The sequence below is a fragment of the Hippocampus guttulatus genome, chromosome 16, assembly GCF_054856545.1.
Source record: "Hippocampus guttulatus isolate MCC_2025c chromosome 16, RoL_Hgut_1.0, whole genome shotgun sequence".
In the NCBI taxonomy this organism is placed as follows: Eukaryota; Metazoa; Chordata; class Actinopteri; order Syngnathiformes; family Syngnathidae; genus Hippocampus; species Hippocampus guttulatus.
The window spans coordinates 2,386,998-2,411,897 of NC_141276.1; the positions used below are offsets into that span (position 1 = coordinate 2,386,998).

Sequence of the window (24,900 nt, forward strand, 5' to 3'; positions counted from 1 at the left end):
ATGACCCCAGGACTGAGCTAAAGGTTTTGGCAACTAATCTGACACCTAGGCCTGCTTAACTTCTATTTATACATACAGAGACTCGATCTCGCCATCATCCTTCTCATTCATCTCATATTGTTCAGATTGCGCAACGGGTCTCCCACCATCAATTTCTCACCGAGCACTCGGACCTGATGTTCTCTTCCAAATAGGCAGTAGATAGTGGATGTATTCATTTTGTTTCACGACTAAGTCTTGGTTGTGAATTCAATCGTCAAGGGGGTTTTCGGGGTTATTTGCTCGAGAGACATTTTGCATCCATTTATCTATTAATCCATTGTTGCTCAGCTCCCTCACCCCTTCTTTGAAGTTCACCCTCTCTTTGCACACTTCTTTCAATTTCCTGGAAGTCTCTTTCCAGCTTCGACAGTGTCTCTAATATTTATGTTTTCTGTTCATCACACTGTTGAAGCTATTTACAGGTTACACGTCTCCCGCCACCCCCGTATTCCTCCTCTTTGCACTTGGCATATTGGCAGAGCTACAACCACATCCCCACTCAGAGGAGGTGGTGTTGAAAAAAAGATTCCAATCGGCGCTTGATGGGAGAGGGAACAACGAACGGATTGTGGGTGAACTCAGACAATGAGTTTGTCGGCTATTTATGCTTTAATTACCCCGCATCTGCAGATGTGCAGTTGAAAATAGTCGTGCTCCCATGTGGCCCCTCATGACGTCCATTGTGGACGAATCACGAATGTGAGTGGGAGCCCATCGCGGCTCAAAAGGCAGCGGAGAACTGAAGCTGCACAGCTCGGAAAGCGTCAACAAGTCACGGAAAGTTGCTGTGAGGGAGGCATTTTGTATTATTTCGTCTTCAGTGTTGTGTTGCATGATGCGCAGACATTATTTTTGGTGTGTTTGTTTTTTAAAAAGTCACCTTTAATTTTTGCGCCCTTTTTCTTGTCGCTAGTACAGAAAACACGGCGCAAACTTATCGTACACCGACACATATTTGTCCAGAGGGGAGCCCCCACATCACCACCTTTCGTTCTCATCATTTCTCTGACTCGCCTCCTCCCTCTGCATATCTTTCATGCAGTGCAGGGGCCAGATTGACACAGCAGTTTCAGCCCAGGCTACACACAGGAGCGTGCTCAGTGGCGGGGTTATACAATCCGCCAAGGAGGACAATAACGGATTAAAAGGGAGGAATGATGAAAAACCGGCGACGAAGAAACAACTAAATGAGAGCGAAAGAAAGGAAGAAGGAAAAGAGAAACTCGTGCACCAGACAACAAGTCGCTGCGGACAGTGCAAAGCGGGGATGTGAGTTTCAATCAAAGGGAAACTGAATCCAAACAGAGAAAACAGCAATCAGCCTGAAAGGTGAGTTGATCTTTTTAGTCAGTTTTTCATTCTCGATTCAAATTCAATCTAAAGATCAACAGTTGTACTTTAGTGCAATATATATAAATAAACAAACAGCAAATTTACTGCTTGCACTGGTTGCAAGTCGATGAAAATTGTAGTTGCACTGTCTCAAATATTAGGGGCAAACATTTTTTAGGGGTAGTCTGGAAAAAAAGAAAACTGCTGGGCAAAGTATGACCGGGTCACTTTGTGTTCGCAGGAGTAAGCCGAGAGAGGTAATATCACAGGAGGATGGGAAAATAAAAATGATGCAGATACGTCAAGATCAGCTGTTGTTGTCGCCGTGCAGCTGTCGATCAATTTAAAACTCAAATAATTTGTCAGGTTCTATCATTTAGCGTTTGATCCTTCTAAGCCAAGAGGCAGACCGACAGACATCCAAATTAAAGTCAGCATGCAGACCTGCGCCACATCCACCTATCCTTTATCTTCCTCTAAGCAACTCCGAGTCGCGACACAAAAATGTCCTTTTGTGTGGTTGACATTCAATGTTTATCTCGTCAGATGACAAAAATAAAACAAGCGATCATACTCACCAAAGATGCTGATTTTTCCATGGATAAAATCAACTCTCCTTTCTTTCGTAATCTCGCTGCAGCCCTCATCCGAGTGCACGAAGTTCGTTAATCCACCAGCTCGCAATATTTTTCCTGAAAAGTCGGCTTTGAAAATGAATTTTGAATCATATCTGACAGTCGTCCGCCGAGCCGACGCCGGCTACTGTGGCCGTCTGACCCGATACCAGGTCAACTTTTCAAACGCATGCTGTAGTTTAAGGCAACTGCGTTTTGCTCAAACAATCCGAGGAGCGTAGCTCTAAAACGATTATCTTTGCTCATCGGAGGCCAGAAAACGTCAGCCGAACCGTGCTCACAGGCAACAATTTTTTTCTTGAGAAAGCATTTATCATTTCACTATCGCCGCATGTACAGTCGTCCTAATGGATGACTCCGGTGATTGAATCAAACGCATCCGAGATGGAAATGACGGAGGATGGAATGAGAACGCGTCTCAGGGGCGGGCTGTGGAATCCACACTTGCATTTGCCAGTTCTTTTTGTGGCAGATGCAAGACTTTATTGCCAAATTGATTCTTCACTGGAAACCGAAACAGTCAGTCCATCATTTCTGTGAACGTTTTGTTTGTAATTCCCTCCAAAAGGGCTCAAATAATAATAACAAAAGAACACAGGACGAAATGTGCCTATTTCCTTCTTGTTATATGAGGGGATTTTTCAAAAAAATTGCTTTCTTGACATTGCGGTGTCATGGCACAATCTGATCCGTTGCGTCCGCCGTGATCCTCGTGACAAGATAATCCCATCTCGGATGTCTGTAAAACACGGCCGAGTCAAATAAGGATTAAGTCGAAATCCACATTTCTATATCGACAATACGACACAGATGATACAAGACTCCCCCCGTGGACAAAATCCGATTAGGTTGAAGAAATATCTCACAAGTTGCAAATATGTTCTGATTGACGTCATTCCGGCTGGTGATTTTATTTCTTTTTTGTTTCTTCCCGCTTCCAAAGTGGTCCCACTTATGACGGACTGTTTGCACTCCTTTGCTTCTGTTCTTGTGTAGCGAGCGGTCTTCTCCGAGGCCCGAGCGTTGCCTGCCTGCTTGGACGCCTGATCTGTGGGAGTAATCAGACTGGCCTCCCACCAAAACCTCAAATGAGGGATTATTGTTGCCATGGGAACAAGTAGGTCCCACAGGTGATATGGAGGCAGGCTTCTGTGTGGGACTGTTCGAATGGTCTCTTCGACGCCTTCCGTTTGGCGACGGATGAACCCCGGCGCCAGCAAGCGTGCGGCGCCGGGCGGGCCGCAACCTCACGAACGGTCGAACAATCAGTGCATCTTCTCTCTATTCGTCATCTCGACGATTCCTTTTTTTCAGGGGGAAGGGGCGGGGGGGGGGGCCTTGTTAATTGGACCCTTAAACGGTGTGAGTCAGGACCAGCTCAGGGATATTTCCAGCCAGCAGATCCTCACAAAGGTTAAGGCCATCCCGTACCGTCCTACACAGAGTTCTCCTCCTCATCCCGCAGCCGCACGAGCATCTGTTATGGCAACAAGCGCATGTCATATCTTGATCATGACATATTGTTCTACGTACGCGCATCTCCGTTATCAGTGGACTGGATCTCTCTCTCTCTCTCTCTCTCCCTTTTTTTTTTCTTGACTTGGTTCCTAATTCAATTCCCCGCAATGGAATGAATCATTCACAGGGCTCGAGATGACTCTTCTGGACACAATTAAGATCCATGAATCTGGATGGAATGATTAAATATGAAGTGGAGCCGTCGTGGCAATAACGGAGGCGTGTCGTTAAAATTTTCTGCCGAATAACATTTGTGAGGTCAAACCTCTTTTGCGTTTCGTTCCGAAAAGGTGTTTGATGGGGTCAACGTGAAGGCTCTCCTCACATTCTTTCGCACGAAACTCATCCAAGCAGGTCTCGATGAACACACGCTCGCTTTGCCTCAAACCGCCGCCACCTAGTCGGAAGAATCCCTTTGTCGGCGCGCATCTGGTATCTGCATGTCGGACTCTGTGACCGACTCGGATTCATACACACACACAGTTTATAATCTCATAATCTGCCATGACGCTAATCCCTCTCATGAAGCTCACCTTCCTCAAACGGTAATCCACTTAAAAGGAGAGACATCTCGAGACGCCAGCGAAGAAATTTTAGTTAGGGTATCCGAGAACCGGTATCACCAAAAATAAATTTCTAAACCAAAAGACACAGTCGAGTTTTCCCCCTTCCAGAGTCGAACGCACTTTCCCAGCCTGCTCTCCTATGACTTCCCAGCTCCATTGTCAATAAATTAATGAAGGCGATCTTGAAGTCCTCCAGGTCTTCTCCGTTCTCCTTAAAAACCCACCGAGCGGAAACATTGACCCAATCCAGGTCATGCAAGCCAGAAACCATCAGATATTGAAGGCATCGCGAGCAGGCGCCATCACAAAACCGCCACAGGTTCTCCTGGCAGCGCTCTCGCCTCTTTTCACGCTTTGAACAAGACGAACGCCGGCCGGATCCGTTTGCGGACCCGCTTGTTGACTCGCGGTGAAAGACTCGTGGTCTGGGTTTGAAAATATACCCTATATTGTTTGTGACGCCAGTCCCGGAACCTTTCTGACGCCCCCCCGCCCCCCGCTATCGATGATCTCAATTGTAAGATTCGGGATCCTCCTTCACGTCCGCACGCGGCGAACAAACATGATTCAGAAAGGTGAATTGTAACTCGTCCATTTTCGCGTGACATCTTGGTTTGCCTCCCAGGTACAGCATCGTGTCAAACAACATACCAGACGAGGAGCGTCTAAAGATCTGCGCCTTGGATCTCAATAACGGTCGCGCTTCCTCTTCCGACGTGCGCTCACGCTCGGCCTGTGGCACGCAAGCAGACAGCAGCAGGAGGAGGAGGCGGCGGCGGCGGTCCGCAGCCTCCGCTGCTGTCCCCGGCGCGCGGGGACAAGGAGGGATGAGCAACTCCAACGGGAGGGTTCCGACGAGGGGCTCGAGCCGGGTTCGCAGCCGCTTTGTCAAGAAGAACGGACAATGCAACGTGGTCTTCACCAACATGGAGGAAAAGAGGCAACGCTACCTGGCCGACATCTTCACCACCTGCGTGGACATCCGCTGGAGATACCTGCTGTTCCTATTCTGCGCCAGCTTCATCATCTCCTGGTTGTTCTTCGGCATCATCTTTTACAGCGTCTCCCTCTCCCACGGGGACTTTGAGGAGCGCCCGGCGGCGGCGAGCGGGCCGCGCTCGCCCGACTCGGCGCGCGCAACGGCGGGCCAGGCCAAGAGGTCGCCTTGCATCCTCCACGTCCGGGGATTCGTCGGCGCCCTCTTGTTTTCCATGGAGACGCAGACCACCATCGGCTACGGCTGGCGCTGCGTGACCGAGGAGTGCCCCTTGGCCGTCGTCACGGTGGTCGTTCAATCCATCGCCGGCTGCATCATCGACTCCTTCATGATCGGCACCATTATGGCCAAGATGGCGCGCCCGAAGAAACGAAACCAGACGCTGGTGTTCTCCAAAAACGCCGTCGTCGCCCTTCGCGATGGCAAGCTGTGCCTCATGTGGAGGGTGGGGAACCTGCGCAAGAGCCACATCGTGGAGGCTCACGTCCGGGCGCAGCTGATACGCTCCTACGTCACGGCGGAAGGAGAATTGGTCCCGCTGGAGCAGATCGACCTCAACGTGGGCTACGACGAAGGCACGGACAGGCTGTTTCTCGTCTCGCCGCTGGTGATCGTCCACGAGATCGACAAAGACAGCCCCTTGTACGCCGTGGGCCCGATTGATCTGGAGACGGATGAATTTGAGATCGTGGTGATCCTCGAGGGAATGGTGGAGGCCACGGCCATGACCACCCAGTTCCGCAGCTCTTACCTTTCCAGGGAGATCTTCTGGGGCCGCAGGTTCGAGCCCGTCATCTATGAGGACCGCAACTGCTACAAGGTCGACTACGCACGCTTCGACAAGACTTACGAGGTGCCGTCCACGCCCCACTTCAGCGCCAAAGAGCTCGAGCGGACCGCGAGTCGGACGTCCTCTGTGGTTTCGCCCATCTCCGCGTGCAGGTCTTCAAAAAGCTTGATCCCGTGTTCGGTCAGTACCTTCTGCTATGAGAACGAGGTCGCGCTGAGCTGCGGGGAAGAAGAAGAAGAAGATGATGACATCTTTGACTCTTCTCACCTCGTCGTGAAGGAAAGAGCGGAGGAGAGAAGGACTTCGGTGGACTTCCAGAACACGTTTAAAGACACGGCCGCCGTGCCGTCTGTGAGCCGCAATGTCATGTGTGTTCTCGACATGGACAATAACCAGATAGAGTTTGACATCCTACAGGCGGCCATTCCGCTTGATCCGGTGACGTATAAGAACGAGCCAGAGATTTGAAGAGCACGGCGAAGACGTACATTTAGTACCGTCTTGCAGTTTGCCATTTGATATACAGCGGAGGAATCATAAAAAAAGATAGCCCTGAAGGTTGACCGAAGTGAAAGTGCGCAATCTTGCTTATGGCGGTTTTATTCTATTTTCAAGTTTTGGGCAATATTGAACTTGTAATCACTTTGCACTTACTCATTTCTTCTTTTTTTTTTGTTGTTTTTTTTAAACGTGTGTCTGGTGCAAATGTGGATCTGGGAGGAATCGTACACTGGGGGGAAAAAAAACATCCCTGCTTTTATTGCATTTACTGAATTCGGACACGTGCGTTGGTTCCGCGTGATTCAAATGTGTTCAACTAACCTACCGGTATATCGTTTGAATATTTGGGTGGTTAGAGGAGAAAATTACATTTTAATATGAAACCGAAAGTTAAGTACGGTACTCTTTTTTTTCGTGTCTGTGCTAATGAGCAACAATTACGCTTCACTCACTGACAACTAACATTACATTCACTTGAAAAAGTATCGTTGTTTATTTTGGTAGGTTAAAAAAAACACTTTCCACGTGCAAATCGAAACACACACACGCACACACGATGTGCATGTTTTGAGGGTTTTCAATTTCAACATTCATTGGGGTGAGAAGAAGAGAAATGGTACATATCAGTGTAATGTGTTTTCTTCCCAGCTTTCTACATTTTCCAAACACACACAAATAATTTATTTTAAATGTAAGAGGCATTTTTATTTAAAAAAATAAACACTGCACTTTAATATTTGATGTTGAATTTAAAATGTCAGAAATAAATCTTTGAATTGTCTTTGCTCTTCTATTCTGTGCCACTAGATGTCAGTGCAGCTATTTCAAGTGCATGAAAACCACCACCAAGCTCCCGGTAGGCCTTTGGCAAGATCTCACAGTAAAGTCAACAAAAGCTGATCATAAAATCCTATCTTTGGTGAACGCGAACACAAAAATGTCACAACATTAAAAAAAAAACATCATCTGGAGAAGGTGGAATCAGTGTCCAAATTTACAATCAAGAAAGATCCCTTTGAAAAGGGTTCTTCAATATGTCAATCAGCTTCGCGTAGCAGCCGGATGAGACACTGCTCGAACCCGAGGTCAACTTGCATCAGAATGACGGCGAAAGCAAATCGATAGCGAAAGAAAGGTACAGCCGTGATCCAAAGCACACCGCATCACGCCAAGGCGGCGTTACGCCATCGACACGTATGACCGATAACGTCACAGGCTCGACTCTGCGTCGAATGGCAGACGTGACTGTTGAAATGAAACGTGAGGGCGCATTGCGATTATGTGCACGTGAACAACACCGTCGGATGCGGACCCTCACGTTTATAGAACGGAAGCAAACGCACTGGGTCCGTTTGATACCAAACGGCAAAAGAGAGGAGGACCACACGACTCCTTTTGGCGAAGCGGTGCGGAAGTGCGGAGCTCGATTCCGTCCTGTGACGCACGCAGAAACTCAAAGGCACCAGGCCCAACGTGGATCCCGGCCCAAAGACTCAACAGAGGTGCTGCGGTATCAAACATTCAGCCCATTAAAAAAATCACTTGAGCTGATTTTCAGTTCTGTCCGTCACCGACGGACTCTGCCGCTGCTTTGTACTTCCTCTTGCTGTGCATTTTCAAGTGCTTTGTTTCCATCGGGATCTCAATGTAATCAGCATCTTTCAAAATTGGGGCTCGGTTTTGACTCGGCACCAAGTCTCCCATCACATCAAACCGTTGCGGTTCCCATGCACCGGCACCAAGCTGGACATTTGAGTCTCATGAGGACAGGAAGTGCAAATCTACTGGCAACACTCACACACGCATAAGAACGGTGAGAACAAGGGAGGAAAGTGGCGAGCTGTGCAGCAACCGGCCCGGAGGCGATCGGCTTTTCATTAACGGGTCACCGAGTGAATGAGAGTCATGGGTGGAATCGTGAAATGGGAGAAGCCGGGTCACGGCGGTTATTGGGGTGATTGGGGGGGGGGGGGGGGGGTCCCACGGACTCCGTATTGTGCATTGTCTATAAAGAGAGCAACCGAGGCCCAACACTGAGTCTTTGTGCCGGACATTTAACTGCCTGTAAGCATGCTAATTATGGGATATTTGTCTGCGCATACGTGTGTGAGTGTGCGTGTGTGCGCGACACACACACACACACTCTCACGGTTTTCCACGGTCAAGGAAGTGCACCCTCTTTCTCCTGGGACTTGCACTCCTCCCATGTGCAACTGATAAACAATACATTGCCTGTTCCGGATGTCGGACAGAATCCCTCCATCACTTTTCAGGACACCCCCCACCCCCCACCACAAAAAAAAAGAAAGAAAAAAAAAGACGTTTGTTGAGCAATGACCATGACATGGTAACAGATCGCAAACCATAGTTTTTAAGTTTTATTTGTATTTGTAAAAATAACAGACCCATGTGGGGACGACTCAATCATGTTCATCTGTATGGAGAAAAAAAAAAAAAAAGACTGACCAAATTTGGACAGAGGAGGTTTCCACCTGATGCCAGCATAATGCGTTTGTCATTCACGTTTGTTTCTGGATTGATAATAATCGAGCGATTGTCTACAAAGTCTTCAGTTGTAAGACACGTCAAGCAGTATGTTAGCCAGACGATATGCGAGCTTTGAAAAAGGAGTCCAAATAAATGGATTTGGTGCGTGTGGCTTTTATGGATCAATTGATGAGAATTTTAGATTTTGAACTGGAATCTGTTGCGATTCTTGGCAAAACTTGATGTGTGTGTGTGTGTGTTGATGTCAGTCTGAAGAAGCAGCTGTGGGCCCCGCATTTGAACTCGGGGCTCACATGGGCAAAGCGAGGCAGGGCCGCAGGGTGACAAGGCGATGGGAGAGGGAAGCGCTAGCCGACTAATTTAGCGTCTCCTTCTGCTCTTTCATCTCCCCCCTTCTCAGTCTCCAACAACAAACTCTTTCATTCATGCGTCTTTGCGGGCGGCCGCCCGCAGACCCTCGAGACCCCCCACCCATTCACTCTGGTTTATTCAATGTTCCATGAAAAACTCATGATTAGAAAGTGACTTTTTTTTTTCCCCATACAGATTCTTTTCCATATCTTGTCTCGAGATGCGTCTTTTGACTTTCCGTCTCGATAGAATAATGAACATGTAACAAGTCATAATCTTCACAATGTCTCACGAAGTCAAGCCATGTCCGCACTGCGCCTGAGACTCGGACACAACCTGACGCCCCGTTCGGAATCCTACGGCGGTTTCTGAGATCATCATTCCAATGAAACCTTTTTTTGCAAGGCCGATGGGCTGCCGCGTCTCCAAAACAACGAGCAGTTCGACGAGACAAGATGCAGAAAGGTCCCCACAAAGCACAGCCTTTGTTTGCAGCTAAATTCTTGCGCGTCACTTTCTGAATGTTTCGGCAAATGACTCGATCTACGCGTCCTTCGCCCTCCGCCCAATTCGTCATTTTCAGTCAATGCCCTCATCGGACAGCGACGCCATCGCCTGCGTGCGTTACGCATCCGTGCGGAGATGGAAAAGATACGAAATTGGCAGATGTAAGATTGCTGGGCTGACTGTTGGCGGCGTTTGTAATTCTCTTGCTACAGCTGCAGCAATGCGAGGCTTTTCACTTGTCTCGCACGCTAAACAAGCTTTCATCCAAATGTGCTCGTTGCCAAATGACCTGGGGATTATTTGATTTCAATCCGTTTATTGATGACGGCCTTTTTATGTTTTGGGAAGTGCAACGACAAATCGGGCTTCTTTCCACTGGTCAGGGAATTTTTTTAGGCCCCGAGGCGACGGCCACACCTTCCTCCGTCATTCTTCTGCGTTTCAAAGCGGATTTTAATAACCGTGAAGAAAACTTGCAATTAAAACATTTATTTGAGAGAGTCACTACGTTTCACCGGTTGTTCCCAAAAATTCCCCCGGGGAAAGTACCGGAGGAAAAGCGCAGGTTCTCCGCCTCTGTAACATTCATATTTCAAAGTCGCGATTCCAGGCGGTTCATTTTCCATTTGGCGATTTGGCTTACAACCAACACCTTTACACCGTAAACGTCATGACAACGACCAGATTATTCCCACAAAACTGTTAAAAGGAACCCGGGGAAGCCAATTGCCGCCGCGGCCTTGCCTAGAAACGAATTATACAGCGCGAGATTCCCCTCCGTTGCTTAGCAACGTGGTGGCACTTCCGGTGGCACGGCGCACGTGGTCTGAAGCAAATCTGTCTGTGAAGCCTGAAATCACTCGTTACTTTGAAAAGGGGAATCTCCCAGACGAAGCTCAGCCAACACCGCGAAGCGGCAAAGTCGACGATTTTGACAATCATCCGTACTGGCACCAAAATCACGGCAGAGTTCGAGGCCGACAGTTGATTAAAAGTTGATCGTAAACGGCTTCGGGGAGCAGCAAGTCCTGAACTCGAGAAAGCAACGCGGAGCGAAAGCTGTCACCTATTCGGTGGCCAAAAAAAATAATTGCAAGCTACAAGAAATATAGGCAACTCGCCACATAACTTCAGACAACATGCAGTCGTTTTCACTTGGAATAAAGCAGAGCATAAGTCTTAAAAGTTGACTGTATTTGTCTTCTAACCAAAAAAAACTTTATTTTTATTTTTTAATGAGATGAGCCTTGCAAAGGCGCTTCTTGGAAGTGGAGCACGGGGTTGCATGGGCTGGCTGCAAAAATGCCACTGCAACCTGCTTGGAGGCATTCGTGTGGAGTGAAGATCGTTTAGACCTAAACTGAACTGGAAGGCAACGCAAATCAACCTTGTATGCTTTAACACGGCATGGAGGAAAAACATCAGACAAGCCCGGGGCATCCAAAAAAAGGGAGCTTTAAGAGCTCAGGGTTGCAATTTTGCCTCGAGAGCACGGCCAGAGGGAGCATGACATACACAAAACTGGCCCTCAAAAAAAAAAAAAGACTCATGTGTACTCACTATATATATAATACAGCCCATCGGCCGTGGAACTCTGGACTGAGCCAAATTTTGGACGCAAACTCGAGTTTCAGTATTCACTTGAAGGACACATCAGCGGAGTGTGTCCGCAATCGAAAGAGCCACAGGCCGGCAAACTCAAGCCGAGAGAGCGCAAAACTACCCTGCCCCCCCCCCTCCACCCCTCGGCCCCCCTTTACTTGGAGCATTTTTTTGGCCTGATGTCAATTGGCCTAGCAGCATCTTGACTTTTGCCTTCTCACGTGCATCGATTTGCTTTTCGACCAGTTTTATTTGCCGAACTTCCTTTTGATCACGTTTAGATTTCATCTGCGATATTATACGAAAAATAAAGGGGAAAAAAGGAGGCATAGGGTCAAGTTTTGGATTCCTGTTTTCAACAATTAAAGACAAAAAAAAAAAAAGTATGACATCGTTTGGGGCACAGAGCGTCGCATGCCGAGGACAGCGGATGTCTTTGTTGGCAAAGAACAGCGCCTGCATTTGTATCCAAAAAGACTCCAGCCTTCCTCCTTTCTTCACATGGACTGAAACCGTTTGCTTGAAACACGTGCTGTGCAGCTCCCAGCCGAAAAGACATGCACCCCGGACAACTCAGTCGAGCGACTCATTGTGCGACCTTTGATATTATATTTGGAATGACAACATACGACAAGCATTGCATGCATTCAAACCCCCAATATTTTATACAGTTGGACTTTTGCATATTTGTGGTTCGACAACCGCAGATTCCCCTACTTGTAGTTTTTTTTCCAGTATTACTTTTTTTTTTTGTAGTTGGGGGTGAAAACACTAACTGTAAATTTGTTATTGTTTGTTCTCCATTTCTTTGATTTAAAAAGCGTGTTTGGGGCCACGATACACCTCACTGAGCGGGGCGTTCCGTTACACCGAGCTGCTGTGCCCCTTGGCTCATCTCGCAAAAGTCAACAAAATTTATACTAGCTAAAAGGAGCTTGATTGCGCAGCACAGGTGGTGTAATGAGATTTTCATGTCTAGTAATCCCTCGCTAAAACTGAAAAAAACCCGGTTTCATCTGTTTTTATTCAATACAGTACTGTATTGTATATGTAATAATCGTAAAAAATAAAGATGACTACTTCACTGATTTCACCTATCACGGGTTCTTTTTGGAACGGAACCCCCGCGATAAACGAGGGATAACTGTATTTGATCGCGGTGCAGGCAAACAGATTCAGCACGGACTTGTGTGTGGTGGTTGTCACACGTATTTCATTCATAAATATGACACCAAGGATGTCGTCAACAACATCTTGAAAAATATGTGGCTTCATAGTTTAGTACGGATGCATTTTTGGAGTTTGTACGGTCGTTTAATTATGTAGAATCCATATGCTAGAGCTGTGGTGAAATAATACAAAATGTGTCTGTAAAACGTAAACAATAATCACACGTGAATGGGAGCAAGTCCCCGAACACGATGCATAAAGCGCCTTGTCCATTTTACGCACGAGTCATATTTTATTTGTTTTAAGAGCTTTGTCCAATTCAAGACTGAGAGGGAGAGAGAATAACTTGAGGCCAATCCCATCCCCGTTCGAGTTGCTGTTCCTTTAAGGCTTGTCCTCCCTCGTTTTCCTTTTTTTTTTAAACCTCTCTGGCCACTTACAAGGAGCCCTTTAAGACCTGACGCAGTCACACAGAGCTTGCATTCATCGCCAGGCACAGCGACCGAGGTGGCTGGGGAAGCCTGCAGTGTCACCGTGGAAAGGAACTGAAGGATTCTCCTGCACAAGCCACCTTCAACTTTTCCTCAGTACTGAAGTAAGACGCCCGGCCTTTGCATTCTACTGCTGCTCTCGTTTCATCTTTTGGCAATTTGAATCCATCACTCAGAACTGAACATGCCACTGGCTGACATTTATGGAAGCTCTCTCAACTGTCATTCAACGTCTGCACACATCACGCCTGCCTGCCGATTACATTATTTTAACTGGTTCACAAGTGGATGACCTTTATACCCCTGTGACAGAATAGTCCAAGTTATATTTTGGTTATTTTATATTGAACGAAATTCGGTGGAGTTCTGATGTCAATACTTATGATCGAAAAGTAATTATTAACAGTTTGTGTAGCAAATTGCATTCGATGTTTTCTCCTTTCTTTGTTATTTGTTTTCAGGTCATTGGTAGTATCCAAGTAAATATTTGCTATTGTAATTTGAGGGGGGGGGGGACACCCACACACATTAGGGGCAAATTATAGGCAAATCAAGGGCAGGTAATAAGTTCATATTTATGAAATTCATTGTGTGCACTGAAAAAATTGTACAGTAATTAAGTGTGCTTTGTAAACTGTTAGATAATCATGTTACATAAGAAATAGTACAAATATGGTTTAGTTGAGGAGGAGAAAATCACAACCAGTGTTTTAATATACATTCATATTTCAGTTGGGCACAAATGCAACAAACTCGAATTTTGCAGCAATACGGATGTTTTTTTTTTTTTTAGGGGTAAAGCAGAAAAAAAATATCCTCAAGGAGCCTCATTCAAATTTAGAATAAATCACACACACAAGAAGCGCAGGTAGCAAAATGTCAGTACGAAAAGTATTTTGGTAGCCTTGCAATGGAAAGTTGCGGGAGTTGGATGCTAAAGGGTGGGGCAGGCACACCACCAGCATTTTTTTTTTCTCCCTTCCAGGGCTAAGAAAGGCTTGACCGATACGTGGTGGGGGTGTGAGGGGTTGAGAATTTTGTCAGGACTTCACTTTCTTGAGATGTTTTCTCATTTTTTTTGAAGAAAAGTACGATACACACTCATGGTATGCGGTAGAGACATGGTATGAATTTGCCCGAAGGTAGAGCTTTGCACCAAACCGTCCAATTGCAGTCATTAATTATGTGTTTGTATTCCCTTCCGTGTGCACTGCTCAGTATGATAGAAATGCCCAAATGGTATGGCCACATCACATCAATGTTTTCACCTGGTCTGATTGGGGGAATGCCTGTTGCACATTATTTTGAAGCCTGTGTACCGAACTACAACTGATGCTCCTTCAGGAGTTGGACCGGGTTGATTCTTTACCCCCACTAGGAGACTGGGAGATTTTGAGGAGAAAACATCGGTCTTTTTTTTTTTAATTACAAAGCAATCTATTGCCGAGATGGACTACAAGCCAACTCTTACCTAAAGCGTTTTCGGAATTTCACTCCGATGCCTCGGCACTACTCTGAGAGTGGGTTTGTTCGGAGAGGCACAGTGCGTTCTGCTCTCATTAATTTCCGAACGCAGCAAGCACTGGCGAACCGTGTCCCCATTCGTCTTCTAGTGCCGTTTTGGTGCACTCTGAATAGCCGAACGACAAATTTGAGCCACGCTCTAAGTTGCCAAACACTCGCGGGGAACAAGTGCGCACTTCGGAATTATTTGCGACTGTGCCTCTTATGCGCAAGTAACTAACTGAAAGACTCACACCGCCCCACCCTACACTCACAAACAGACAAGGGGTATAGGAATTGGACTGGATCAGGATGGCTACTTGTCAAGTTTTATATATATATATATATATACTGTATATATTTTAAAACTTGAATAAATACAGAAAAAAATTGACTGAATCCGGTGTAGTGCTGTGCATGGGGCGTCGCTGAAACTTCCAGCTGAACCCTTAAAAAAAAAAAAACAGACAGTTAAATTGTCAACCCTCTTATAATGTGGGCTCCAGCTCAAATTTTGCCGCGATTTACCCTGACAAGGTGGCAAACAAACCACGTATTTGTAAGTTGGCGATTCACGGCACATTAGCCGGTGCGGGTGTAAAGTGAGACAGGGTGTTGACTTAATGGACAAAACAAGGACACATTTTGCCGCCTCTAATGGCCGTGGTCTTGTGCAACAAGCGCCCCGTGTCAAATCACACCATGCGCTGTGGGGTTTATATTTCCACAGCTAGGCCGTGTTTATCCAAGAAGCGCCGTGTAAATCCAAGGTCTGTGCTATTGCGGCCTCACATCATTCCAACACTTTCTCTCCTGGGAGCTTAGACTAACTGCCAAATCTTTAACAGCAGTGGCTTATTTTTGTGCGGTTGTGTGGGTGATGCGTACACAAAGCGGCGGCATGTAACCTTTTTTCTTTTTTAGTTACTTGCAACGAACAGATTCATTATTGATCTTTTCATTTGGACAGGATCAGCATACAGGCGTGGAAGGGAATTAGGATACAAAAGAGTCATTCCATTCCACTTTACTTTTTTTTTATTTTATAAATACGTTCACTTTTCAATGCATCTTAAAAAAAAGAGCCAGTATCATTGCCCCTAACCTAATCATTGCCCCTGGGCAACTCAAGAATCCACTCCCACTCAACCAGTGGACATGTCGCACTCCCGATATCTCTTTTCCACCAATCCAATATGAAGCCTTTTGGAATAACCACAATTCTCACTTGTGTGGAAAAGTCAGAACAGACGTCTAAAACAAATCACATCAAGTATTGCGCAACACTTTATACCACATACACAGTAATGCAAATGACAGTCTGAGGGGGGGGGGGGGTGACCACTGCCGGACCACAGAGACCATAAAGTTAGAAGAGAAAGGAATGGGGAAGCATGTAAAGTCTTTCTTGTCCATCCATTTTCAATAGCGCTTGTCCTCGTGAGGCCCAAGGGTGTGAATGGACGATAAAACGGGAAAGCAGACACAAGACTTTGGGCTGAGGTTTCTTGGCTCGGTTGGCTTTCTTGCTTGGACCCAGCAATTGGAACGCAGTTCTTTTGACTGAATCACTCCATCCCATCCATCCCTTTTGTGGACGGATTATCCTGCGGGGTGCGGGCTCGTTGGAGCCCATCACAGATGACACACCCCGGGCTAGTGAACAAGAGCCCTCTTTCTTTTATATCGTGTAGTTTCACAAATATTAGCTTGGAGAAACGGATGCCAATCAAATGATATCAATCCTCAGCGATACCTGTTGTTCTTTGCAGAAAAAAACAATTTACGGTCCACTCTTAATTCGAATCTTACGTTTGAATTGTTTGAAAACCTTTCCCCTTCCCTACATCTGAAGTTGTGCCGTTTCAGGTCCCCCGCCTGTTGACTTTTCATCGCGGGAGCTACAGAGGAGAGCGACACGGGGAAGTCATCGGATAGGGGGGCGAGTTTGCTGCACACCGCTGTGCTTTAGCAGGTAAACTGGGGTCTAAGGTGCGCACTCAGCCGCCTATGATACCAACCACACGGATGGAAAGAACTTTGATGTTCAACCCTCATAGAGTTTTACAACGGAGGCTGAGAGTAGAGACAGATTGGCAGTTTATATTATAATTCGACAGCGGTCCGAGGTGACGATCAAACACGCCAAAAGTAGTCTGCCCATCAGCGCATCAGAGTAGCGACCAACGGCGGGCGGGCAACAGGTAGAGTTTTAGGAAAAGAAAAAAATAAATAAATCAAGCATCTTCATGAAGATGTCCAGAGAGGAGCAAAGCTCGTCAGATATTGAGCTCAGTCCCGGCGTGTCGGACGACAGCCGCTCCCGATCACCGGGTCAGTCGTCCGGCGCCGGCGGGGACGAGTCGCCCCTCCATAGGCAACGGCTGCTGGCGGTTATGGATGACGGCGCCAGGGGCCAGCCGCTCGGTAAATCCGACGACGAGGACGAGCGCTTCCCGGCGGGGATCCGTAAGGCGGTCAGTCAGGTGCTCAACTGCTACGACTGGACACTGGTGCCCATGCCCGTGCGCGTCAACAACGGCAACAAGAGCAAGCCGCACGTCAAGAGACCGATGAACGCCTTCATGGTGTGGGCGCAGGCGGCGCGGAGGAAACTGGCCGATCAACACCCGCACCTGCACAACGCCGAGCTCAGCAAGACCCTGGGGAAGCTTTGGAGGTGAGGAGGGGGTGGGGGGGGGGCTCTCGTCGTCACCGATCATATCTTTCATCAGAAGGTCTGCGAAGGTTCGGTTCGGGCTCTTGGGGGCGGCCCCAGAGCGAAAGAGAATGGATCATGCGGTAGGACGTTTATGGGTGGAAAGTTGAAGTACATTTGCAGAGAGCGCGCTCCACATTCTCAGAGGGAAGTTTGGCTTCGACAGGTCGGGACCGTAAACCTTTCGCATCGAGTCCAAACGGTCAAAGCATACGGCGCTCTTTGTTTTTAACGAGTATCAAGAAGAAAAATGCATTTCGGGGTATCTTACTGCCCACACAAAGATGATCTGGTATCATTCCAGAGGCGTATCTATCGGCTACCCTGCAGCGTTATTGGCGACGCACCAAAAGATGCGTGGCACTGTGCAGACGAAGCACCGAGCTCTGACTTCATACATCGTTTATTGAACGCCGCGAATTTCTTTATTAGCGTCGAGATGGCCTTAAGTAACCGTTTCTACACACGAGATCCACAACCTTTTTCCCCCCCCCCCCCCCCCCCCCCCACCCACTTCATCCAAGGCTTCTTAATGAGAGCGATAAGCGACCCTTCATCGAAGAGGCGGAAAGGTTGAGAAAGCAGCACAAGAAGGACTACCCCGACTACAAATACCAGCCTCGACGCCGCAAGAACGGAAAGACCGGTTCCGGGTCAGGGAGTGACGCAGAAGGCCATTTGGAGGGTGAGATCAGGCATAGACAATCCATCTACAAGGGCCTCCATCTGGATGTGGTCCACACTGGGGGAGCTGGGTTCCCTCTGGCAGATGAGCATCACCCTCATGCTGCAGGTGGGCCGCCGGCTCCCTTGACCCACCTCACCAGTACGCCCTTGACAATATTCGCGGTTGAGAATGCGCATCTCGTCGCGGAGCGACACGCCGGCAAAAGCGCGGCGGCCTTGTAACGCGGTCTCTTCTTCTGTGTGCTCAGGTCACGGCCACAGTCCTCCGACGCCACCCACCACACCCAAGACAGAACTTCAGTCTGGGAGGGCGGGGGAAGGAAAGAGGGAGGCTTTGGGGCACGGGGTCTCCCGTGGCCCAATGGAAGCGGAGGGTAGTTCAGGTGCGGCAGGGTCCGGAAAGCCTCACATCGACTTTGGCAATGTGGACGTCGGTGAGATAAGCAACGACGTGATGGCCACCATGGAGCCTTTTGATGTCAATGAGTTTGACCAGTACCTTCCCCCTAATGGCCATTCAGGGATCGGGCAGAGTTCTGGGTCAGGAGCAGCGACGCCCATAACTACCGCATCTCAATACCCCTACGGCATGTCTTCCGCTCTGGCGGCGGCCTGTGGACACTCCGCCGCCTGGCTCTCCAAGCAGCAGCAGCAGCCGCCGCCGCCGCCGCAACAACAACACCACCACCACGGCTCCCCTGTGAGCTCAGACCCGTCCAAGACCCAGATCAAGAGCGAGGCCGGAGGCGGAGGCGGCGGCGGCGGCGCTCACTTTTCAGAGTTGGCCACGGCCGGTTCCCACGTCACCTACAGCCCTCTCAGCCTCCCCCACTACAGCGCTGCCTTCCCCTCACTGGCAGCCAGGGCTCAGTTTGCCGAGTATGCCGACCAGCAGGCCTCCGGCTCGTATTATGCTCACTCCGGCCAGGCGACGGGCTTGTACTCCGCCTTCTCTTACATGGGGCCCACCCAGAGGCCCCTGTACACCGCGATCGCCGACCCGTCCGCCGCGTCGCAGTCGCACAGCCCCACGCACTGGGAGCAGCCCGTCTACACCACGCTGTCGCGGCCATGACAGATAACGAGACCAGAGGGCGCCGGTGCCGGTCCGGCCCCCACGCCCGACCCGACGAGCAGCAGTGGTTTTGGTGAAAGCGGTCTGGGCGGAGGGGAGCGGGCTGGCACCGGGGGAGCCGGCTGGGGAGACGGGAGGGGAGAAACCCTGCCCCGTTCTTGCCCGGAGGCGGAAATGATGTCGGAGGTCAAGCCCGAGTTTGGAGCGTGGTGCTTTTAAAAAGCGTTTGCCGATCATTTGGTGCACACCGTCCGTCTTGTGGTGGGATAAATGAGGACTTTGGCACAACACTGAAGTTCGGCAGCACCAAAATGGACACGGCTCCAAACGACTTAGATTAGATCAAGGACGACGTCCCCGCCGGTATGGCGGCTCCCTGCGTGCTTGTGAGCAAGTAGAAACGGGTTAGGATGGTCCACTCGAAGAAGGAACAAACTGTAAAGCTACAAAAGAATGAATGGGGATCGAAGCCCGAGCACTCATTCAACGTATCGGTTTGTTTTATGGAGGAAAGCCCAAGAAGTTCGCTCGCCCGCTCACATCTCAGGCACAATTTTGAAATATACCGCAATTGATTTTCAAGGCGCATTTGTTCCCGTTCATCTCGCTGTATTCACATGTTTCTTTGCATTTTTTTTTTCTTTGGGAGATACAATGAATATGCATGTCGGAGGAGAGAGGTTGCCATGAAGAAGGATTTTATCACACATTAGACAAGTAAATCCCTCACCATCGCTTGCTTATTAAAAACCAACAACACACAAGATCATTGGAAAATTTGATACCATAAATGAATGACTCTAAAAAATTTGATCCAATGCGACATTCCAAGCCGTCTTACATTCTTACCTAAACAACACGGATTTGCAAATTGCTACTTAAAATGTCACGTCAAAAAGATTTCTCGCTTTACACCGACACCCGAGATATCCTGAAACGCATTGAGCATCATTTTGCATAAGAATTCTGTTCCGGCAAAATGCGAGTTCCGCGGTGACCTGTCGCCATTGTGCACAATTTAAGATCAACGGCAACTTTCACAAAACGGCGCCGAGGGCCCACAGAACGACTTGAAGATGCATTTTCATGAAGCGTCACATTTCATCGCCGCTGTGCCTTATCTCTTCATTCGTTTTTGTTACGCATTCAATTCCAAAAGTAACACATTGTATTCCGTATTAGCCGAGCGTCATTCCCTTGAATATTCCTTATGAATTTACAAAGCATGCATTTCATATCTGTCAACATCGCTCATATTTACTTTTTATCTCCACTTGCTCTTTGTTTAAAAAGCTAGAAAACATATCCGATGGATTTGTCTCACATATAGTCATTAAATATCCTTTTTTTTTTTTTTTTTAAATCCAATCGCATGCGGCTTTGCTCTTCTTTAAATATTGTGTAAGCATCTGTACCGATGTTTTATTCATATACCGTGTATGAAAATGTTCTCATCTTCTTCTGTACTTTTTGTTTACCTTTGTTGTTACTCGACGGTCGATACGTCCCCCGTCGTGCGTCACGGCCGCTTGCGCGGCGGCAGACGGCAGGAGTGAAAGCTGAAACACGAGAAGATGATCATTTGCACTCATTTCAAATAAAACCTTGCCTTACTCCACTTTGAATTCTTTTCGTGTCGTCTTTCGCGCCAGTGAGCCACGTTCGTGTGCGGGACTCCAACTCGTTCCACGTGGCCCGTTTAAAGCACATGTCTACTTCTTGTTTCTCGCCAAATGGATTTGTTCTTTTCATTTGGGCAGAAAATCAGGACCGAAATTGCTCGTTTTCTTCACTTTAATCAGTTACCCAAGCATTTAAATCTGCCAAATCCCCTTTCTCCACAGAAATTGGATAATAGTTGTTGGCCGATCCTAAAAATATTCTCGGGCACTATTTTCCATGACTTGTGATGTCAAGTTAAATTTGGTTGTCGATAACACACACAAAGACGCTCAAATCCAGGGGCAATTCTGTCTAAAAGCGATGAGGTCAATCGACATTCACAGTATTGACGGTTCGTAACGGCCCTCCGATAGAAACTACGAAGGTCAAAATGAGTCGCCCACCCGCCGCGCATGAGAGCATAATGAAAGCCACGACATGGTGTGAAATTCGATGCCGACCTTGAACATTGCACACAAAACACAAGCTACAGATTTCAGCCCTTATTTAGAACGTCGTTATTGTCACTTCTTATTAAATTCAGGTGATGGCACGTTGAAAAAGGACCCCACAGCCAGCGCCCGATTGAGACACAAACTGTCAAAGTGAAGGCCAATATTGTTCGGTTCACACTAAACAAAATAATATTTTAGGAGTCCAAAGATGCAGGGTCAGACAAAGTGCAATTACAAAAAAAAAAATGCATGGAAGAAAGTGTTTACTTGCCAAGTAAATAGAACACAGACTATTGGCAAAACGAAACGTCAAAAATTCAATGACACCAAAAACAATCAAGAACAATAGAGAAAAACCAAAATACTCACAAAGAAGAAAACGAGAGGGATGATGAATTGTACCGTGAGGCCTAGAAAACGAGGCTTGACGCGCAACAGCAAGCGAGGTCAAGCATTCGACAAAGGGAAGCGACCTCGGCTTGAGGAGGAAATGCGGCACAGGTGCGCCCGCTGGAGGGAAACGCCTTCCACTCCAGCTGGAGCCGAAACACAAATCAAGGCGGAACAGGACAAATATGATGCTGGATGAGAAGCTGTTCGCGGATCAATCATTTTATCAGCCTTACGCAACACATGGCAACTAGAACACACCACTAAAATCTCTGTAGAGATAATTGCTCATGACTTTGTATTGCTGACAAACCAAAGCCAACATCAGGTGGAGGTCTGGCGTATATTTTTGCGGGGGTTGTTTTCATGGATGTTTGGATGCATTTTTATGTAAGCGCCAGGTTAAGATTGACTCCTAATTCCCTCTATTTAATCGGCCGGGTAAAGACAAAGCGGGCCATTGAAGGGGAACTGAGGGTGGGGGTGGGGGCAGAGCAATGAGGGGAGCCTTCCCCATAGCTGCCTGGCCTGAAGCTTCACCAGGATACAAAGAGACTCTCATAGTCCCCCAGCATCGACACAACACCCCTCCCGCTCGACCCCACTTGTGCCGTCATCTCATCTGCCGCATTTGCCGCCCTTGATTAAAGAAATGTTGGCACCCCAAGGAGATTAAAAACTCTCCCAAATCGAGAATGTTTAGCAGGGAAAGCGCGAGTAGTCAATGTCGACTGTAAAAGGCCGATTTGATGAATTAAAGCGGGGAACTGTAAAAGCACAAAAACCTCAACCGCCACCAACGCACGAGGCAAATGAGGTGCGTCAGAAAAATTTCAAGACTACAAATGAAAATGACAAACTTTGTGGAGCTTTTCCCCTTTCGCTGCGGGCCAGACCGTCAATCAGCCGCATCTACTAAGATATCGCGTGGGATTGTAGCAGATTTGTTGCCGTTTCATCATGACATTGTGACCATGCCCAGCATCCCTCAGTTCCTGGGTGAGAAAATATCGTTGTGCTGGAGTCACTTTCCTGCTCACCTGACTTGGCTTTGTGCGACTTTTACTTTTTTTTCCACCCCCCAAACTCAAGTGATTTATGAAAGGAACCTGTTTTGAAGACATCAGGAGACCTTGATGAAGTCCTGGAACTTTTCTGACACATCTCAGCGATCCGAATGGTTGTTTGTTTGTTTGTTTATCCTTCACCGAAAGACAAAGTAGCCCCGAAAGGCTTCAATCTGACTTTTATGAGCAACTTTGATGTCTGTACCGTCACAGATAGACCAACGAAGCAATTGTGAATTGGGCAAAAATAAAATCAAATAAATTTGAGTTTAAGATTAGCTTTCATTGTAATGTACTCCCCCACGCATGTGACCATGCCAGGCTGTCCTCTGCCTCTCAGCGTAGGTTCCACCTCACCCCGTGACTGCAATGAGAACGACCGCGATCGAAAATGGATCAATGCCTTCGCTTCATCTCTGTTGACCCACTTTAGCCACACATAATATTCACGGACACCTGATGATATTGTTGATTAGTTCTCAAAAGAGGACTTTGTTTGTGCCATACTTGTACAAACTTTGCAAGCGCAGTCATGTTGCTGCTCATGCTAATTGCGTTTAGCGGGATCTCAAGTCAAACGACAGCAACGGTCGTACAGTTTGGAGAGCCGCCGTGAGAAATGCCTTCGACCCGATAACTCACCGGAACGTCAACATCAGTGACGAACGTCATCGAGCGGATCGTCCCGTCAGACGACGGTAGCAAATCTTAGGAGACGGACGGACACTCGGTTTATTTGTTGAATTTCATCGTGAGCGGGAAAAGAGGAGCGGTTTGATTTCGGCGTCGGCGTCGCAACGTTCATTTTTATAGCCGATACTTGACATATCTGCCCGTCGGGTCTCTTAAAATGTCGACTCGTGCGTCTTTTTAGGTTGATAAGACCACGGTGAATGTTTTAAACTGGTATGGCAGCAAATGCAAAAAAGGTGACTTCAAACACTGTCGCGGAGGAAATGTTTTATGAGTGACCATGTGAGCTGGGGACAAAGTAATTCATTCTATAAATGGGAAATCTTACTTGGAAATGACAAGTGGAAGAACTTGGAATACAATTGGCGTTAGCAAATGGATTGTGTTAAACTTTGGAGCTTCCGCTGTACGATGTTTGGCTGGATCGCCAGCTTTGCTTTGTTTTTTTCCATTTCCTTCAGCCTCAAGTTAGCGTTCGACCAAAGAATTTAGATCACAAGACATCTTCTTGAGCTGTTTTCGCAGTATTTGTCAGTCCTCTGTCTATTTTTACAATATCATGATCAATAAACTGCTGTTGGAGGAGCCCTGGAGTAAATATTAAAACAGCTTTGTGTGCTTAAAAAAAAGTGCATGGGGAATTTAGTTTTTCTGTTCATTAATGATGTCGAAAAAATAGTCGACGCTCCTAAGAAAAACAAACACTTCATTTGAGCAAGTATAAGAATGGGCAGCAGTGGCTCATTCCTTAAGGAGAGGGCCTGGCAACGGTCGAAAAACAAGTCAGACTGGTTGCCGCCACATTGAGCAAGGCACCCCCACGACTCCACAACTGCTTATGAATGAAAAGGAGCGGCAGGAAAACAAGCTCATTCAGTTTTCAATACAAACGGGCCCTATTTTTATAGACAATCAACCGTGCAGCTCCGCCTGCCATAAAAATGGCAAGTCTAGTTGAACTCGTTTCCAAATTTGCTAGAGCACGCTGCGTGTTGCTCGGCGTTCTCGGGTCAATTTCTATTCTACCCTCCTGTCGCATCCGAGACTAAATTTTAGAATACCGAAAGCCACGTCTAATTTGTGGCACCGGAAGATATTTGGGTGTATTTGATGGTGGCGCGGGAAGACAGATTGGGAGCCCCAAGGACTTGTGAGGTGGATGTCGTCCTATTTCAATCAAAAATGTGCTAATAGCATGGGACAATGCCTTTGGATCATTGTAGAAATCAATTAATTGAAGGACTTGTGGGTGACTGCCTCATCCGCAAGGGGAGATCTTGCTGCTACACTTTTACACAGTTTACTCGTGAATAATATAGCTAGCTGCCTTACAGTTCTAAGCTCGGTCATTCAAAGGCCGGAGCCCAGACTCGAAACCCCTGCCATCAGAACTGCCAGGTACACGTGCGGACTGCTTTTCAATATTCCATTCACCCCATCCATTTTCTTCCGCTTATCCGGGGGGTCGTATCAGCCGGGCAGCAGTTTTTCAAAATTAAACGGATTATTGGATCAAAGTAAATGTTTTGGCTTTTTGTGACATTTTAAGAGCACAACTACAAGAGATCAAACGGAGGAGGAGGACAGTGTTGCGGCTGTTCAGAGATCGCTGTCCTACAGACAAAGAAAAAAATGTGTG

The 24,900-nt window shown here is 47.5% G+C and overlaps 2 protein-coding genes across 7 annotated transcripts; both read left to right on the forward strand.

The window, feature by feature from the left end:
* The first annotated feature begins 759 nt into the window (after positions 1-759).
* kcnj4 (potassium inwardly rectifying channel subfamily J member 4) lies at positions 760-7,144 on the forward strand. 3 transcript variants are annotated; one of them, XM_086133849.1, is made up of 3 exons: positions 760-1,371; positions 3,006-3,126; positions 4,719-7,144. In XM_086133849.1, exons 2-3 carry the CDS (start codon positions 3,098-3,100, stop codon positions 6,346-6,348), a joined length of 1,659 nt encoding a protein of 552 aa, XP_085989975.1. In that variant the 5' UTR covers positions 760-1,371; positions 3,006-3,097; the 3' UTR covers positions 6,349-7,144. The 3 variants fall into 3 exon arrangements, with proteins under 3 accessions (XP_085989975.1, XP_085989977.1, XP_085989976.1); XM_086133851.1 differs by lacking the exon at positions 3,006-3,126 and having other exon boundaries at positions 762-1,371; XM_086133850.1 differs by lacking the exon at positions 760-1,371 and having other exon boundaries at positions 1,391-3,126.
* A 5,834-nt stretch (positions 7,145-12,978) lies between these two features.
* On the forward strand, positions 12,979-20,612 carry LOC147192419 (transcription factor Sox-10-like). 4 transcript variants are annotated; one of them, XM_086132523.1, is made up of 5 exons: positions 12,979-13,114; positions 16,383-17,193; positions 17,757-18,058; positions 18,168-18,353; positions 18,441-20,612. In XM_086132523.1, the coding sequence occupies exons 2-5, from the start codon at positions 16,763-16,765 to the stop codon at positions 18,992-18,994; spliced, it is 1,473 nt and encodes a 490-aa protein (XP_085988649.1). In that variant the 5' UTR covers positions 12,979-13,114; positions 16,383-16,762; the 3' UTR covers positions 18,995-20,612. The 4 variants fall into 4 exon arrangements, with proteins under 4 accessions (XP_085988649.1, XP_085988647.1, XP_085988648.1 ...); XM_086132521.1 differs by having other exon boundaries at positions 18,168-20,612; XM_086132522.1 differs by having other exon boundaries at positions 17,757-18,025; positions 18,168-20,612.
* The last annotated feature ends 4,288 nt before the right edge of the window (positions 20,613-24,900 follow it).